This window comes from Mixophyes fleayi, chromosome 12 (assembly GCF_038048845.1).
Source record: "Mixophyes fleayi isolate aMixFle1 chromosome 12, aMixFle1.hap1, whole genome shotgun sequence".
Classification (NCBI taxonomy): domain Eukaryota; kingdom Metazoa; phylum Chordata; class Amphibia; order Anura; family Limnodynastidae; genus Mixophyes; species Mixophyes fleayi.
The window spans coordinates 63,624,622-63,644,616 of NC_134413.1; the positions used below are offsets into that span (position 1 = coordinate 63,624,622).

General features: G+C 41.8%; 1 protein-coding gene across 1 annotated transcript; it reads left to right on the forward strand.

Moving 5' to 3' along the window:
• Positions 1 to 252: 252 nt before the first annotated feature.
• On the forward strand, positions 253 to 3,823 carry LOC142108311 (olfactory receptor 6N1-like). The gene is made up of 2 exons (XM_075191945.1): positions 253 to 1,140; positions 3,743 to 3,823. Exons 1-2 carry the CDS (start codon positions 253 to 255, stop codon positions 3,821 to 3,823), a joined length of 969 nt encoding a protein of 322 aa, XP_075048046.1.
• The last annotated feature ends 16,172 nt before the right edge of the window (positions 3,824 to 19,995 follow it).

Here is a 19,995-nt window from a genome sequence, read left to right on the forward strand (position 1 = left end):
TCACATTTCAGTATAAAGCATGGAATTATCAAGTACCTGTGTGCTACATGAAAAATCAGCAATTATTTAAAGCAATGTGTTCTTAACAAACTAAAAATCAGCCTCTGGAATATAACATATATTGTAGTACAAATCCTTTGCGTTTAGTTAGATAACAAAGGCACATACAAAGATGGATATTTAATATTTATTCTTTTCATATTAATTTTGGAACCTGATCTTTTTTTGAATAGGTATCCTTTTTTCAGCAAAATGGTGGAAACAAACAAAACTGTGGTGAAGGAATTTATTTTATTGGCTTTTTCTGATTTACACCAGTTTCAGATTTTCCTTTTCGTTATTTTTCTGCTGACCTACATTACATGTGTCATGGGGAACGTTACTATAATTGTTCTTGTCCGAATAGAACCTTCTCTTCATACTACAATGTATTTTTTTATTAGTGTATTCTCTGTTTTAGAAATTATGTTTGTGTCTGTCACTGTCCCAAAGCTTTTAGCCAATCTAATTGCAGCTAATAATATTATATCTTTTAATGAATGCATTTTTCAAATGTATGTCTTCATCTCCTTGGGTGTAACTGAATGTTATCTTCTCGCAGTAATGGCTTTTGACCGACACCTGGCTATTAACAATCCTTTACACTACCCAGCTATAATGACGCATGCTTTTTGCATTGATTTGGCTGTTTTATCATGGATCATGGGATTTGCTAGTACTTTAATCACTGCCATCATCACAGCACGTTTGGAATTCTGTGGCCCTAATATGATTGACCACTTCTTCTGTGACTTGGCTCCTCTGCAGAACTTGTCATGTTCAGATCCCTTCATTAGCAATATATCTACAAGCTCAACTGCTGTACTTGATGTTGTCCTGCCATTTTTTATAATCATAGGATTCTACATTCATATCATAATAACTGTCTTAAAGATCAAGAGTGATGAGGGAAAACAGAAAGCCTTTTCCACATGTACATCTCATCTCATTGTAACCAGCCTATTTTATGGTGCAGCCATCATTGTGTATGTCAAACCTAAGGGAACCCATTATGACAAGTATCTTGCTATTATGTACACAGCATTTACACCTATGATTAACCCTTTTATTTATACCTTTAGAAACAGGGATGTGAAGAAAGTTTTCAGGAATTCAATAAACCGTCTTTTAAAACCACTTCCATTCAGGCCCGGCGCTCCCATTAGGCAACCTTAGGCAGTTGCCTAGGGCGCCGGGACCTGCAGGGCGCCGCTGACTAGATTTTCTAATCTAGTCAGCGGCTCAGGAGAGGGTTGCAGTGGCGGCGGGGTGACGCTGCTGTTTTTCAGTGTCCGCGGCGAATCGGTGAAGTATCACACTGTCTGTCCCTGACAGTTCTTTCCTGTGTGAAGAAGGCGCAGATCAGCTAGAGAAAAGAAAGAAAAGGTAAGTAAAATCTACTTATTTTTTTAGTGTGTTCGCGGCGGGGGCGGCAAAAATTTGCCTAGGGCGCTGTGAACCCTAGCACCGGCGCTGCTTCCATTATTAAATGTTTATATTAAATAGACTCATTTTTTTAAAAGATAGTTTATTTTTTCCATATACTAATTTGTAACTTAAAACTTTGTTTACAGTATTTAAAGATGTGCTAAACATTTTACAGCATCATAAACCTATTTCAGTCAATAGAATATTATTTTTGATACTCATTTAGAATTGAATACATTTGCATAAAAAGCAACGTCAATAGCACAGGTGCAAAGTATGTGGCATATAATATGGGTATTTTCAGATGCAAGCTTTTTGCGACATACATCCGGTGGAAAATTATTGTCAATGATAGTATATGTCAGAAGCAATTACAGACAACGCTAAATAAAAAGTATGCTATGTGTAACTATGTCCATTACTATGGAGCACAAATGTATAGCATAAGCCGTGTTTCTGAATCCAACCTACTGATAAAAATTTGTCTCACACTTCCTTACAGTAATCTACTTGTGTGCTGTACTCCTTCATTTGTAAAGAATTCCCATCCAATACACTGTATTGTGAAATACTTTCATACTTACAGTGATCTACTTGTGGACTGTAGTGCTGACATCCAAAGAGAGAAGGATTGAAGGCAAGTTGCACTCATTTACAGGTCAATAAACTGCCTAGTGTTGTCAGCAGCCTGTCAGTTGGTGAGGAATCCAAATTGATCCAGGTGGATCAGGAATTGAAAGACCATGTTGAGTTTGTTAGTGAGGACTTTAGCAAAGTTATTCAGGTACATATTTAGCAGGTAAGTAGGTCAATAGCTACTTCTTTAGAGATGATCCAGATCTTGGCCCTCATTGTGACAGGATCAAACATCCCACCCTCCAGGATTGAGTTAAAATTGGTGGTAATCTGAGAACCAGTACACCATCAAATTTCTTGTAATACAAAGCCTGGACACAATCCAGTTGTGAGGACAATGCAACCTTCGGAAAGAGTTTTGGGAAAATGCATGATTCCAGTTAGTCATCTATGAAAGAAAGAAGCTAATTCATCTTATTGCTAAACTCATAAAAGGGACCTGGCAGCCTATTTAGCCAAGACTGAATTAAAGTGGCCCTGTACAGAAAAGAGATATTTGAGGTGATTGGAGCTGAGTGCTTCTTGTTGTTGACTGATGTGGCTTTATGGCTTCTAAGAATGTTGAGGCAGCAAAGATTAGGTGATTCATTGATAGAAAAGAACTAAGGGTCTCTGTCAGCTCCAACCAGTAATGGGACTAAGAAAGAGTTTCATCTAGCCTCCAAAGAGACTGTGCTCTGTACAAGTGGTAAAATGGTTAATTGAATAGAGTTACACCAATCTTATTCCAGGTGAAAGGCTAAAAATCATCACTGTTAAATATTGCGGCAAGACAGGAGTCCAATAAGATAAAGTCAATGCGATTATAGTAGATTACAGTAGCCATTATAGTAAAAGGAATAGCCTCCATAAAAACCATTTGCGACTTGTCAAAGAGTCTAGGAGAAAAAGATCTTTTGATCCTTAAAAAAATAAAGCAAATTTCTTTGCCAACTTCACTGCCTGGGTTATGGGTGGGGATGAGTCGATCTACGAAGTTCGGCTCCAGGATAATGTTAAAGTCTCCACCTAGAAACAGATGGAAGAAGAAATTTTTTTTCAGTAGGAAAGAGATCTTACCAGAGTTGAGAGAATAGCAAGAAAATTTAGTAACTGACTTAGGGAGCCAATCACCATATTAAGTCTTCCATCTATATGTACATTTATATGTTGCGCAAAGAGTGGGATGGTATTACGGACAAGAATGGCCACAACTCTATATTGGGAAGGAGCAGAGGCAAAAACAGACTGTGAAAATAGCTTCCCTTGGAAAGTTGGGTGGGAAGGCGAAAAGTGAGTCTCTTGCAGGAACATTATGAGCCAGCTTCATTAAGGCACACAAAACAAGAGTAAATTGTATAATCTTTTTTAAATGCAAGTAAATTGGGCATATGCACATCTGTGTTCATCTAGAAGTGGATCTGAAGATACGTCTGTTATCTTGTTCTTGTTGTGCTCTACTCCAACAGACAATATATTGCAGGACACCTCTAATATATTTGTGGAATATAAAGTCCCCTAAAAGAGAAGACACTGAAAAAGAAATTCTATTAATGCCACATGTTAACAATATAGTCATTAACATGTTTGTTTGTTTTTTGCTTTATCCCCCATAAAATACATTTAGTACAAGGTTTTGAATGTCTACTCTATCAATTAGGAGATCTGTGTTCAAAGCTTCTGGGTGGATGGACTTGAAGAGACCCTTAAGAAGGTTTGGGAGGTCTTGGACGTTAACTGATTCAGGGGTGCTTTTGAGGTGGATATTACTACAAATAGCTCTGTTTTCAATGTCTTCGGAAAGAGTCATTTCTATATGAAGTGAAGATATTTTGGTGTTGGCCTTCCCTGGGGATGGACATATTTCATTTGTCTAGAATTCTAGGGGTTCCACGCAATTCCAAATCGGTTATAGATTTGTAGAAGTCAGTAATTGCTTGACATAATTCATTGTGAAAAGCAGATTTGATATATTGAAACAGTGGATTAAACAGATGCTGCATGCCACGGGAATACAATCTCCATCAAAGCTTTCCCTTTGAAGCCTTCTGCTGAGTGTTCATAACCCACCCTTAAGAGTGTCGCATCCCACCTTCAACATTTGGTGTCACACAAATTATCTTTAGCCCGTCCCCCCTTTTGAAATTGCCAGCTCTAATTAAACTGATTTTGAGATCAGTATGGTTCCAAATTATTAGGTTCTCTTTGCTGCACTGCTCCCAGGGTTCATTGAAGATTCTTCTGTGCATCAGCTTTCCAGCTTGTCTCCTGTTTTGCTTGTGATCTTGACCTTTCATGGTTTTGACTACTCTTTTCCTAATGCATTTGTCGCTCCTAGAGCCAGGGCAGCAGACTACAATCTGTGTGTTACCTTACAGTGAAGTTCAAACTCTTTGTGTCCCTGGTAAAGACCACTGGCCTGTTAGACTCTGCACCACTATTCCTGATGGTGCTCTTCCTGACTGACACTATAAAACCCTTACTTTTCCTAGTAGCAGAGTAACAGGATACAATGAATGTAAGTAGTGAAGAAGCTGTAGTTTAAGTAAAGGCTGTACCATGAATTGCTGGAGCACAGCATAGCAATAGGAAGGAGAATATTGCTAGGGACATATAAGCTGAGCGATATTTGTTGCAGACATTGCATCAGGTTCCTGGTGTGGCGGGATGTTTGATTCCAGCACTGTGTTGTGTCATGGTTTGTTGAGGATAAGACAGGCCTTTTTGACACGGGGAGTAAGGCAGATGGGCAAGTAGTGCTCACCACACAGTGGGACCAGGAACGGGACCCCAAATTAGCTAAGATATTCTTACTGGGTTCTTTTGAAGGACCATGGCCTGAGTTGGTAGGTCTTAATTGAGTTGGAAACTTGAGGGTAGGGGTTACCCCTTCGTATATATATATATATATATATATATATATATATATATATGGGGTCCTGTGCATGGGTAATCAAACTTTCCATCTGAAAATCAATACTTGCAAGGAAAACGACCTTTCACACATAGAAAGTATTACATTTTGAGTAAACTTTAATACATTTATTACGGAGGCATCTCAAAAAACCTGATTATTGTATTGTACAACCAGCTTAATCATACTAAATATCTGTGTTTATCTGTGTTTTTTTAAAATATTTTCATTTATTTTTTTCAATACTATATTAAATAAGGCATAAGGCAAAAAATGTACAGCTCAAATACTAACATGTACTAACAGCAGTATAGGATATTTGTGCATAAGATAAAATAATGAGTTATTTTATAATCATTTGGAACCAAAATCAATACACATTCAAAAGAATATCAACTCTCTTGTGTGGTGTGCGGTGACTATATCATTGGTGACATAAAAAAGAGAAAGAGAAGAGAATGATCTCATGGGGCACTCATAATGGATATAGCAACATGTATGTAAATAATATTTGTCTGATCAGGACTTAACCTGAATAAATCTTTATTAATTTTCAAAAACATAGGTCTAGTAGCGAAATATTAAAATTGATAAATAGATGACACACAGAATAAAGATAACAGTTAAAAAGACAAATACTCTTTGTCTAGCCACGCTGCTGCTCTTTGTTTTAGAACCAAACTTTATATATCTTGTCACGTGACATTTTGATTAATATTCTATCTATACCACATCCCTAATTGGAACTCATTGTGTCTTAACTTGCCACTTTGTTAATACATCTCCTTATTAGGAGCAAAATGATATACCTAATGGAAAGGCGCTAATGGTATAAGTGTTAATGATCACACATAGCTCATGGGACCTGTATAATTCCTCTTATGTCCACTATGTGCTTGTAATTCCCACACTAGATAATACAGCGTTGATCTCATGTAAACAGACTGTCCCCTTATGATAACTAGGAGAACTAGACTATTAATTGCCCTTCCTTATTAATATGGTAGATAAGGGATAAATAGTCAATTGTGTCTCATTCAGCGGGACCATCCTGCTAAGGAGCTATTCTGGATCTAATGAGCTGCTGTATCTGGCTAATATTTCCAGCGTTATAGCGCCTGCATTCAATTCTGACAAGGCAAGCACACAACTAGAATTTCTCAATATATATAGACTTTCATAGGCTTAATAACAGGGATAGGTAAGATCTGAGCAGCGAGCGCGCGTTTCGCTATTAGCTTTCACTTAGGACTATATCATATCTATTTATACCTATCCACCTATCTATCTATATATCTATACCTATATATATATATATCTATACCTATATATATATATATATATACATATATATATATATATATATATATATATATATATATATATATATATATGCCCTTATATTAAGCTTGACTGTAATAAATCGCATTCCACTATGTTAATTTTGTGAAGGGGGGCATGATGTTTGAGGAGCTGCATCTTAAAAAGTATTATTATTATTATAAATTTTTATTTATAAGGCACCACAAGGCGTCCGCAGCGCCGTACAGAGACAAACAAATTACAATACAATGGGAGACAGCACAGTACAGTAAAAAGTAAGCACAGCAACTCAGTAAGCTCAATGCACAGCTAGAGAGGGCGGGGAAGGGGGAGGAAGGATCCGCAAACGACGGGGCACAAGAAGGAGGGCGCGGAAGACAGGGAGACCCCCAGGGGGGAGGAGGGAGCGAGAGTGGACGTGGGGTGGAGGACCCTCGAGGAGGAGGGCTAAGTAGCTGGAGAGCAGAGTTAGAAGTGGTGGAAACAGGAGGAGAGATGGCCCTGCTCAGAGGAGCGTACAATCTAAGGGGAGGGGTGGACAGACAGAGAGACACAGGGGAGAGAGGGAGAGTAGGGGGACGGAGGCTGAAGATAAGGTAGGAAGTTAAGTGGGAGACAGAAATTAGAATTAGAATTAGAAATTAGAATTAGAAATTAGTATTAGAGCTATTGAGCTGAAATTTAGCATGCAAATGAAGAACCGCCTAGTGCACCAAAGACAAAATGTTTATTTTTTATTTTATTATTACCCACTGCCCCAGAGTTGTGTCCCAGTGGTTTTCATCACGGGGTTTGATAGACCTAGAGGGTGGGACCTACACTTCTATTTACTGGACCTGACCCTAGGCAATCCAGGCCCATGCTGACCAGCCTGGTGTTGGTTTGGCATTATGGCAGGTGGACCCCATGCTGTGGGTTTCCCTGCTTTGCTTAATGATCTGTCTTACAGAGTTTCCTCCAGTCCAGTGCAGTGAGTAAGTGATGTCACAGAGGAGTCAGGGCAGGGTTCTAAAACAAGTGTTTTGTATGTCAATGCTCACCCCAGGGCCGGATTAAGGGAATGGAGGCTGGGCTAAGGGGCCCTCCATTCCCCTGTGAGGCCCCCAATTTGAGCCACCCGCCGCCCCCTGTGAGGCCCCCCCCAAACACTTACCTGTCAGTGCAGTCCTCCTTCCGCGGCACGCTGTAAGCTTCTTACTGAGGAGATCTCGCGACTAGATTAAGCAGATTACTGAGCGGCGCCGGGGACGGAGAACTGCACTGACACTGCTCAGCAGCATTGATCGGGCCGGGGGCGCCCCCAGACCGGTCAATAATGCTGCTGAGGACTTTGAAGGGCCCCCTGGATGCCCGAGGCCCCTGGGCTATAGCCCAGTTAGACCTCGGGTTAATCCGGCCCGGCTCACCCTCTGTTGAATATCAATATCAAGTTGTAGCTTAACATGTTTTAACCCTTGCAGAAAAGCTGGTGGGCAGATGGGGTGACATTTGAAAGAAAAGCTGGAAGGCATATGGGATGGCATGTAAGAAAAAGCTGGTGAGTATATGGGGTGGCAAGTAAAAAAAATCTGTTGGACATAAAGAGTGATGTGAGAGAAAAGCTGATGGGCATATGAGGTTACACGTAAGAGAAAATATGGTAGGCATTAATGGTAGCATGTGAGAGAAAAGCTGGTGGGCATATTGGGTGGCACCTGACAGAAAATTTGGTAGGCATTTAGAAAGGCATGCAAGAGAAAAACTGGTGCGCAAATGAGGTGCAATGTGGAAGAATTTTTTTTTGTGCAAATGGGGTGACATGAAAAGCTGGTATGCTGTGGTGGCGTTTGTGAAAAGCTGGTGGGCAGGGGGGTATGTGTGAGAAAAAGACATTCATTTGAAATGGAGGGTACTAACTTTAGAGGAAATATTACTTTACTAAAGTGATAGTGGATAGGTGGAAGAGGCATGCAACAGAAGCGGTATAGAATAATATACAAGAACATTTAAAACCTGCTTGGTTATTAGGGATTAAGAAAAATAGCGGAAACTGGATCGGTAAAGTGTTTCTTATCTGCTGTCAAATTCTAGGCTTCTGAGTTTGATAACTTAAATACTTTGGGCCTGATTCATCAAGGACCGCATCTGCCGTTTTTGTGCATATTGTACGCAAAATTAATCTGCTCATGCCCAGAAGCGGACCATAGGTATATCAATGCAGTTCATCTTCGTATGCAAAGGACACATGCTACAGCCTAAAATTTCTGAGAGGGAACAGGGTGGTCAACAGGGCATGCCAAACTCAAGTGCACACAGCCACGTTCGATTCAAGATTTGGACATTCAAAGTTACTTGTTATTCTGCCATATCTCTTGCTCCAGGTACAGGACTAATCTAAGTCCTGATCACTAGTGATGACAGTCTCATATGCATGCTATAACATGTGTTTGCAATAAGGAGTAACTGTAAAAATGTATTTTATGTTCAGTAGACCATTTTGTGAGTGACAGCAATCTTACTCCATGATATTGCTCAATTTGCAGCTAAGCACAGGATGTGATGGCATGCCATGTCTCTATTGCGCAAGGAACACGTCCATTAAGGCTTCTGCCTTAATCATCATAATTTCATTGCTTTTTGGAGTTTGAGTGAAAAAGTTTCGATGGCATTCTTAATTTTCAGATTGTGTGTAATTGTAACAAGGTTTATTCAATCAAAAGTGAGTGATTTAACACATCTAAGAAAGGAGTTAGGTGTTCAACTAACAATTCGGCAGGAAAAGGCTGCTGACAGGGTTAGACACATGTGTAGTAGGACACATAGGTTAAGGTATACAGGTGTAAGACATGTGTGACAAAGTAAAGGTATACAGTGTGATTTTATTTACATGCTTTGAAAATTATTTGAAAGTGTATTTTTCCACAGCTAACAATAAAACTGACAGGATTTATCTGAATTGAAGAGTAATTAAAGAACATCTGTTCAGAACTCCCTTTTAAAGGCAAGGTGGTAGTGTCACCTGTCCATCAAGCTAGGGCTGTAGATGAGTGTCAAATATATAAACTTGTATTGTGCATATTGTATTGTGTAGTGTGACTAATGTCAGACAGTGACCGGTGTCTAGATAGGAGGACTATGTCTAGTCTGTGTTATGTTACCTGGTGGTATACTGATGGAAGCGTATGCTGCTTTATTGTGATGGAACAATAAAAGTAACATTTAAAAAGCAAGAAGATATTTGGGTGTGCATCACCAAAGGGGGGCTCGTGTCACATGTGGTGTTAGAAGTGGGGTCACAATGGACAGCCAAATCACATCTGTTCACACAGCCTACCAGATGAAAGGGTGGTGAGTGAAATGTTTTAAATACCACTATAACAATCCAAACTGTTATAAAACTGTCAGTCACAGTGGGGAGCGGTTAGGACAGAGAGGGTGAAAAGTCCAGCGGGGACAGTACCCTTGTTGGGAAGGATCTGGATGGTGTCTGTGATGATACCATGTTTAATATAACACTCTGTGCCGCACAGCTGGCCTTCCCGTTACCTATCCAAGGTTCAAAATCACCCAGGCAAATAACCAAAATATTATAAATATGTGTATTTAACAAAATTATAGCACCAAACAGCAATAAACATATTTAAATAATACCCCTGCAAAAAATAGACTGCACTACAGTCTGTCACAGACAACATACAGGGTATAGCATACAGGGTATTATGAACACACCTCACCAGTTTCCAAGCCACTCTCAGAGGGAGCCATCTATCCAAACTTCTCCTGGTTACCAGCAAGACAGCAGTCCTGAGTCACTGTCACTCTGCTTTTGGCAGACATACAGATTCCCAAGACCTAGAGAGAGTAGATCAGAACAAAGGCAGTACTCCAAGAACCAATTGTTCCGTTCCTGTCAAGGCAGAGGCCTCATTGCCAGTCTGACTTCAGCTATCACTGGGTAGTGAATGCCTATTTGCTGTTCTTTGAAGCTCCTTTTAATGGCATAAATGACCTTCTCAAGAGTTTCAGGACCTGCCTGATTGGTCCCTTTCTGTGTTTACCTTTTCACAGATACCAGATGATTTGCTATTGATACAATTAGGGACAGGTATTGTCCTATAGCTACACAACAGAGTTTGTTTAAAGAGGAGAGATCTCAATCCAGACACATTACATTTAAATACACAATGCAGTCCTCTGTAATTAAACATAGAGCTCTTTCTGTGGACCTTTTCCCTATCTTAATACATGAGACCCTATGTTGTGATGTACATTCATGCAGGAGTGATGGACAATAATCCCTTTGCATAGGCTGAAACAATGGACAAGTCTTCTTGGGAGGTGGGACTGTTATTACCTCTGGAGTTAGAGATGCTCACCAAATTTTAGCCTGACAGTAGCAGGCATTGATGTTGAAACGAAAAAAACACATCCATAGTAGTTATAGAGGTTAGGTGGGGGTTAACATATAAACAATGTTAACAGTGAGACACCAGCTCAGTTCTGTAGCTTATTCTTTCTACAACATAATATTACAACTAATACAAGCTATAAAAGACTACAGGAATGTTGGACACCAACCAATTTAGTTTTAGTGTAGGAAGTATCCAAATAGAGGGCTAACAATAAACTATAAACAGACTGTTAGAATAACAAAAGCGCCATTGTGCAAAAAGACAAAAATGACCTAGCTTATATCGTGAAAGTGTTTCTATATCTAAAATAATATGTCAAGCAAAACAAAAAACAGTGCAAATTGTGTGTGATATATTCAGTATGTAAGTTTCTTACTGTAACCTTTAGAACTATTGGCAAAAGAATATGCCCATGGAGATTCATTTGCAGGCATAATGGAAGTATTTCTATTATGATAGAAGTCTGGTAAGAGCAGAAAGCTTGTCCATTAGAGTTTGAATCCTTCTCAACAAATTTCGTAGTAAATGGATACACGTTTTCAATGTAATGTACTCAACAAATGCAATTGCATGGTGTTCTGTAGACCTATAGTCCTAACATAGATCATTGTGGCAAGCTTAGACAGTCAATCAAGAGGTAGAAGAACCTTTCCTGGATCGTTGCTCAGCTCTCATTCAGTCTGGGAAGGGTGGTCTATGAGACTTGGTAGAAGAAGGAGGTAGAGAGGAGTGGGAAGTAGCAGATTCCGGAAGAAAACCCATCTTGGACAAAAGTGTCTGGCCTTGTTCCGGGGTTTTGCAAAAGAGAACTGTGCTTCTAAAATAAACTAGTAGCTGGCAAGGAAACACCATTTATATTTGAAGTTGTGTTGTCCTAAACTTTATCAATAGGTTGAAGGTCTCTCCATTTTTGTAGGATGGAAGGAGCAAGATCCTGAAAAAACCTGTATGTAGGTGTTCTGGAAATCCACATATGAAATATTTTGAAGTGCTCTTTGCTTTTATAATAATGAAGCCTTACTATGTGTCACGAATCCATTAGGGTGAGTGGGATCCTGTTGGTTTTGACTAGGATTGGCAGCACTAACAGAGTGGAAGGTTTTCGCTAGGGAATTCCACAAGGGAATTTAGGTATCGCAACTTCCACCCTGCAGGTCTCAGCCCTCGAGGGAATTTCCCAGTGTAAAGTGATAGAGAATCGGCACAAGAGATGAGGGTAGCCCCAGGTAACCACTAAGGAGAGTATGATGATGAAGGTAGAGGCAGTACACAAGGATAGATGACACGTAGAGGACTACATCAGTTAGTATAAACCAATGGAGTAGGTAAATGTGATCTACGGCCACACAATTGGAGACACTGAGAGCGATGGACTGCGGCAGTTACCACTACTAAGTGGAGCAGGTAAGCGATGATCTGCGGCAGTACATGGAGAGGTAGGAGGCGATGATCCAAGGTAGTTACCACTAACAAGAGGAGCAGGTAAGCGGAGATCAGCGGCAGCACACAGAGAGGTAGAGGGTGATGATCCAAGGCAGTTACCACTAACGAGTGTAGCAGAAAAGCGGAGATCAGCGGCAGCACACAGATAGGTAGAGGGCGAACACATGTAGGAGAAGGGAGCTGCTTCCAAGCCAGGAGACTGATGCGAAGAACCAGAATTGGAAAAAGAGGGGAGGGGCACCAGAGGAGGGCAGCCAATGGAAGCGCCGTGCAGGTAGAACAGGTAAAATTGTCTGCGCAGGAGTGGGGAACGAAAGATCAGGAGGCAGGTAAGAGCGCCGGTCCCTGAGTGGCGACACTATGACATTTTGTGGATTCTGTCCTGTCTGTACTTTAGGTCTGAGAGGTCTGTGTGTTCTTTCTAATAGCAGATCTGCATATGAGGCATTAGGGAGACTGTTTGAAAACATTAAGAAGAAAGTAATGTTTAGGGGTCTGAGAATTCTGGGATGCTGCTTCTCAAATTATTATGGTGTGACTTTTTTTCAGTATCTTCTTGTTTTCCCTGTAGACTCTCTAGTTTGGGGGGAAATAAAGATAGCTCATCAGCTGCTGACTTTGATCTACAGAGGTCATCAGTTTTGTTTTCTAGACCATATGTTCTGGAGCCCAAGGCTGCTATATCTGCTTTAAGATCATACCTAGCTTTGTTTAGTTCCTGCTGAAAGGCAGCTTTGATCTCTATAACTAGAGAAGCCAAAACATGTTATGCTTCAGCTACAAACTTTATGTCAAGATGGTGATTTGAAGCAGGAGAGGATGGTTGCTCTTCTTGCTGGGGGTTCATATTTGCTGTAAAAATTCAGGAGCTAGTCTGATAATTGTAGTCATTGCAGATGGCTGAAAAAAAGAAATAGAGCTGAGGGATTCAGTGTTACTTGCTGTTGCTGGTCAGTGAATGGATCTTAATTAGAGATATGCTGGTAAGTTTTATGGTGCCGTGTTTGGGATATCCCCAGGTCCAGCTGAAGAATGTTCTTCAGGTTTGGAGAGGTTCTGACCTCTCTTTGGTTGCCGGATGCCGCATCTGGTGTGGGAGCCAGAGCACTGGCAGGTCTGTGAATGTCTATCTGTCTAATGTAGTTCAGGAAATAGCTCTTGGTGAGTACCAAATTGAGGGGGCTGTTTTGGCACCTAGTATTAGAGAGACATCACAGAGACCAATTTGGCTTCACTTCAATCAGGCAAAACCCGAATCAATTGGTGCCAGGGAGTCTACTGACACTCTGTGGTGGTCAACATTGGAGAGTTTGGGAAGGTGAGTGCCCAATGTTCATGGATTTTATATCGGATCAGCTGGAGCTTGATAGGTTTGCATCCCCAAGGTAAAGTACTTTTAATGGTGGAGCACGTACTTAATCCTTTTGCTATGAACACTTTTAATTTCGTTCGAGACCCCCCCCCCCTAAGTCAGCATAGTGGCCACTATATTCAGGAGGTGCCAATTCTCTTCTTTCAGTGATCCATCGACTTGATATTGGCATCTCCGAACATATTTAGCTTGAGTGAGCCAAAGCAGACTGAAAGTTAAAGAAAGCAAGCTTCAGCAGAGGAACGTTTAGGTAAAGATTACAGGGTATGAGACATTTATTTCATATTGCTGACAGGTGCAAATAGCTGATGTTTCCACCAATACTTGTTTTCACAAGGAGATATAAACACATTTTAAGCAACTTAGTTTGGCAATCTGTTTTATTGTATGAAAACACTGGAAAGCACTCTTTTTCTCTATTAAGTACCTGTATGTGCTCTATCCAAATAATGTAATAACAGTATAGCTTTGCAATAAAATTTTTATTCATTTCTATAAGTAATATGTATACTTATCTTTTTACTTTACTTTATACTCTTTTCATGTCCCACTAATACTTACATTATAAGATGAGTGAACTTTATTTGCTATATTTATATATTCTAATTTTATTAAACCAAGGTCTGTTTGTATTTTGTTTGTCTATTGTATTTTTAATGTAAATCTGTACCATTTTATTGACCATTTAGGAACACAACTGGAAAATAAAATGTAAGTGAAGATTTATCTTTAATAGGCAAAAGAGGCAAAATAGTTGACCTAGTCTACTACCACCAATGTGCTCTCTTTGACTTCTCTAACTTTTCATTTCCACTCTCCTTTTCCTTCACTCTAACCTCTTTTCCTGCACCCCCTACCTAAATCCACCTTGACAGACGCATTCTAGATGATCTTGACCCTACTACTTTTTCTTCCTCTTTTGAAACTCTGCTCTCCCCTCCTCCTCCTACCCTGGTCTGCTCCAACTAGGTGACCGCTCTCTTCAACCACTCCCTCACTACAAAACTTGATGCTGTTTCCAGTGGCTTCCCTGTTCGTTTTCACTGCTCTATTCCCCAACCTTGTCAGTCCAATTTTACCCGCTTCCTTCAAAAGTGCTCTCATGCTACTTAACGCCTTGGAAGAAAATCTCGTTCCCTGGCCGACTTCCTTCACTTCAGACTTATCCTTTCTTCCAATATCTCTGCCTTCTCCCTTTCTTATCAGTCCTTATTGAAGTCCCTCATTTCTTCTCAGTCTTAAAATCCCCACTAACTTTTTACCACATTCAGCTCTCTCCTTTCCCCAGCCACCTCCCATCCCGCTCTCTCTATCTGCCCCTGACTCTGACTTTGTCTGCTTTTTCTCCTCCAAAATTCAGGCCATCAGACTCAATATCTCCTCCTCGTCTCCCCCTCCTGCCACCATCATCGATCCATGTTCCTCCAGCAACCAACTCTGGTGCTCTTGCCTCCTACCTCGGGCAAAAAAAGCCTACTCCCCCTCTCCTGCCACCTAGATCCCATCCCTTCTCACCTCCTTCGCTCCTTCTAGCCCAGTGCCTGCAGCGCCAGTGCAGCGCCACCTAATTCTGTCAGTCTCCACTGACATTGTTTCCTCCTCATTTAAACTTGCCCTTATCTCCACCATTCTTAAAAACCCAATCTTGACCACACCTCACTCGCTAACTTTTGCCCCATTTCACTTCTCCCCTATGCCTCTAAACTACTAGAGCGGGTTGTGTGCAACTGCCTCACCAGGTATCTCTTGGACAACTCCCTCCTTGACCCTCTCCAATCTGGCTTCTGCCCCCTCCACTCCACTGAAACTGCTCAGGCCAAAGTTACTAATGACCGCCTCTAGGCTTAATCCAGGTGTCACTTATCCCTGCTTTTTCTCCTGGACCTCTCTGTGGCTTTTGACACCATGGATCACCCCATCCTCTTGCAGACCCTTCTTTTTCTTGGCCACTCTGGCTCTGTCTTCCATTGTTCACCTCAAACCTCACTAACCGCTCCTTCACTGTTTCCACACCTGACTCTTCCTCACCTTCCTCTGCCCTCTCTGTAGGAGTCCCCCACAATGCTCTGTTCTTGGCCCTCTACCATTTTCACTGTACATTGCCTTTATGAGTGAACTTATCTCTTCCATTAGTCTCCAGTATCACCTTTACCTTCAACATCACCAAAACCAAACTCATTGTTTTCCTCCTTCTAAATCATAATCCCACCTTACTCTCGTTATCACTGTTAATAACACCACCATCTCTACTGTTTCCCAACATTGCAGCTGGGTGTCACCGTCGACTCTCCCTCTCTTTTGCTCCCCACATTTAATCTCTAGCAGAATATTGTCACTTGCAACAACGTAACATCGTCTGCATCTGGCCCTTCCTTTCTCAGATGCCACCAAAACCGTTATCCCAGAGCCGTAATGTGGCATGTGAGGGCGGTGCCGTTGCCCAGGGCGCAAGGCCAAGGGGGCGCAGCAGCCGCCCGCTACCTGCCTCTGTACCGTCATCCCTAAAGTTCTGCAATGGAATGCATGTGCGTTCCACTAACAGGAAGTTTGGCATTTGGAACGCAAGCTTACGTTTCACTGTGGAACTTAAAGTATAAGGATTCAAACTCTCCCATAAATTAATCTCTCTCTCTCTCGTTATTCTTTAACATATGATAAAATATTTGGTACCAGCATGCAAACAGTCAGAAGATATTTTAATAGCTCAGTAAGTGTGCTGCTTATTGAAATGCTTCTTGCCCTCACTGAATAGAAGTGTCACGGGCACTAGGAGTTCTGCCCAGGATTCACCAGGTGACTATGCTTACCAGAGGGGCGGAGTTTGCACAGCGGTCCTCTGGCAGCAGGGTGAATAGTGGAACGTATATAACAGCAGATGGAGAGAGGATGCCAATGGAACTGATGATAGTCAGTGACTTGCAGCTATACTGGTAGATAAGTCAGTGACTTGCAGCTATACTGGTAGATAAGTCAGCGACTTGCAGCTATAGTGGAAGGCAGGTTTCAACTACGGAGAGCCGGGTGGACGTGAGCAGGTGAAGGAAGGTAATGGGAGAGTCAGTGGTCTGCGTTCAGCAAGTTGTACTACTGCTGTGAAGGGAAGACTTGTCCAGGTGCAGGTAGGTAGCGGGAAGTCGGTGGTCTGCGTTCAGCAAGTTGTACCACTGCTGTGATGAGAAGACTTGTCCAGGTGCAGGTAGGGTAGCGGGAAGTCAGTGGTCTGCGTTCAGCAAGTTGTACCACTGCTGTGAAGGGAAGACTTGTCCAGGTGCAGGTAGGTAGCGGGAGAGTCAGTGGTCTGCGTTCAGCAAGTTGTACCACTGCTGTGATGAGAAGACTTGTCCAGTTGCAGGTAGGGTAGCGGGAAGTCAGTGGTCTGCGTTCAGCAAGTTGTACCACTGCTGTGATAAGAAGACTTGTCCAGGTGCAGGTAGGGTAGCGGGAAGTCAGTGGTCTGCGTTCAGCAAGTTGTACCACTGCTGTGAAGGGAAGACTTGTCCAGGTGCAGGTAGGTAGCGGGAGAGTCAGTGGTCTGCGTTCAGCAAGTTGTACCACTGCTGTGATGAGAAGACTTGTCCAGGTGCAGGTGGGTAGAGGAGACGTCAGTGGTCTGCGGACAGCAAGTTGTACCACTACGAGGAGGTGAGGACTTGTCCAGGTGAAGGTAAGTGGAGGAATGAATAGAGTCAATAATTGTATGAATACAATGAGAGCACAGAGGAACTTGCTCCAAACAGGTATGCAGCGTTATAGCTAATAGTCTATAGCAGGTATGGATACCGCTGCTGAGTAGGGAAGCTTGTCCTAAGCGGATATGCAAGGTAACAGTTGAAAGTCAATAGCAAGTAAGCATACCGCTGATGAGTAGAGAAGCTTGTCCACGAAGATATGCAGGCACAGCAGGAGCGCTGAACAGCTGAAGCGGGTATGGGAACTGCAGGTGAGCAGAGCAGGTAATCCAACAGACAGCTGAGGACACGAGCAGGATACAAGAGTCAGTAGTGGGTATGAGAACCGCTGATGAGCGGAGCAGGTAATCCAGCAGACAGCTGAAGACACGAGCATGACACAGGAGTCAGTAGCGGGTATGGGAACCACCGATGAGTAGAGCAGGTAATCAGCAGGAAACTGAAGACACGAACAGGACACAGGAGACACCTTCAGAGACTCACAGGGAATGAGACTCAAAATCAGGCAACGATGTAATGAGCACAGGTGCCTTAAATAGGGAGAGGTGCCTGATCCACCAATTAGATTAAAAGCAAAGGTCATAAGAGTTCTTGGGTGCTGCGCATGCGCAGTCCATCAAGATGGCGGACGGCCTCGGCTCAGGACAGGTGCCGGCAGGAAGGCTAGAGAACCATGCACCAGCGCAGGGGCACTCACGGTCCGGTGAGTGACAAGAAGCCATTTTTCTAGCACTCAATGTTAGGTTTAGTAGAGACTTTAAGGCTATGAGGGGGAAGGTGTACCATGTAAATAAGTTGTTAAGATACTTTGCAAATCAAATAGTAAACATGTTTACACTTTTCATAGCTAGAGCCTGAGATTACTTCATCTCATCCATAAGAAGCATTTGTTAATCTTCACTGTTGCACGTGGAATACATATAGCAAAATTTTTCTTCAAGCATTCTTACAAGGTACAAAATGATTGTTGATGAAGGTTAGTTTGCCCTTCCATACAGTCATCAATACAGTTAACTTATTTGAATCCCAACACTGTATATATTTATATAATCATGCATTTGCAAATATGTGTGACAGAATTCTTTCAGTAAAGTGCTAACCACACACCCACATTAGGTTGGTCACACCCACCTGTCAAATGCCACTCCCACTTAGATGGTTAAAATGTCTAGTTACAGAACTGCGTTATCCACACACTCCCTATTTCCCGTCTTTATTATTGTGACCTCCTCCTCACTGGTCTCCCCCACTCACACCTCTCCCCCCTTCGTTCTATACTCAGTGCAACTCAGTGTGACTGTGAGACTTATCTTCCTTTCATGATGCTCTTCCTCTGCCTCCCCTCTCTGCTTTGCCTTACACTGGCTTCCTTTACCCTACAGAATCCTTTTCAAACTCCTCACCATCACCTACAAGTCCCTCTCCCACTACACTGCCCCTTACATCTTCAAGCTCCTCTCCATTCACACTCCCGCATGTTCCCTGTGATCAGTCAATGACCATCACCTCTCATCCACTCTCATCACCTCATCCCACAAGCAGAATTCAAAATTTCTCCTGGGCTTCCCCCCTCCACTAGAACAACCTCCCTCTCTCTATCCAACTGTCCCCTAACCTGTGCATCCTTAAACGGGTGCTTAAAACTCATCTGTTCCTCAAAATCTACCGGCCATCCATCTAACCTTCTCCATGCTTGTTCTTCTCACTTCCCTCTTTCCTTCCCCCTGCACACACTTCTCTTGCACCTAATCCCCCATTGCCTCTCTCATATGCCTTGTCGAAGTCGTATAATTGGATGAACGAAAGTATATTAGTTAATATTGTTTTATCGTGCGATTGCACTCAGTATGCCACGCTACACGTGGCATGGCGCGATAACGTGGTAAAATACGCACACACACTTGCACTACAATATTTTGTTATTTATATATTTCATATTTATATTAATTCCATTCCACAGTGATTTAGGAGCAGATATTATTTTGTTTATTATTAGTTTATATATTATGATTATATGTACACTTTAGTGTTATTTAAGGTCTAGGTTACAGGAAACGTGTTATGTCTGGTATCATTTTAATCCCCTATTCATCAGCAGTTCTCCGGTTTCCCCCCGAAGAGATCACACATTGCATACTCTAGTTAGTGATGTTAGGGAATAAATGTTTAAAAAAATACTGACTATAAAATGCTAATAGGCTAGTTGTAACTGGATTCTTGGCAGGAAAGACAGAGCACAACCCCTGGAGAGATGACCCCCACCTTTGGATATTTTGGTTTAAACTGGCCTATGACCTGCAGCACTCTAAACCTTCCTGATACCTGGACCAATAGAAGCAAGCTACACCATCTGCATTGTTCTCACTGTAACACTGAGTGTATATAATAACAGCTCTCACTGGCACTGGTCTCAGTCTGATCTGACCACAGTATTCTGGAGTGAAGAACTGTTCGCTGGTGCCAGTGGGAGCGCAGATTAGCGAGCGCATGCGAGCGCGGTATGTATTTATCTTTTAATATTGGCTGTACTGTATTATAATTATGCATTGAACTGTATAATTTTACATTTGCTAAAATAAATTACTTTGTGCTTTGGAAACACAATACAATCGCTTATGCAATGCTTATCTGAAAACGATAGAATTACTTTAATAGCCTGCTGTCTGTTTGTCCTCTCTTTAGTATGTAATCTTTTACGAGCAGGGCCCTCTTCCCTCCTGTCTCAATATTTATTACTTCTGCTCCAGCTACACTGATACTGTGTCTTGCTATGAGCCTTTA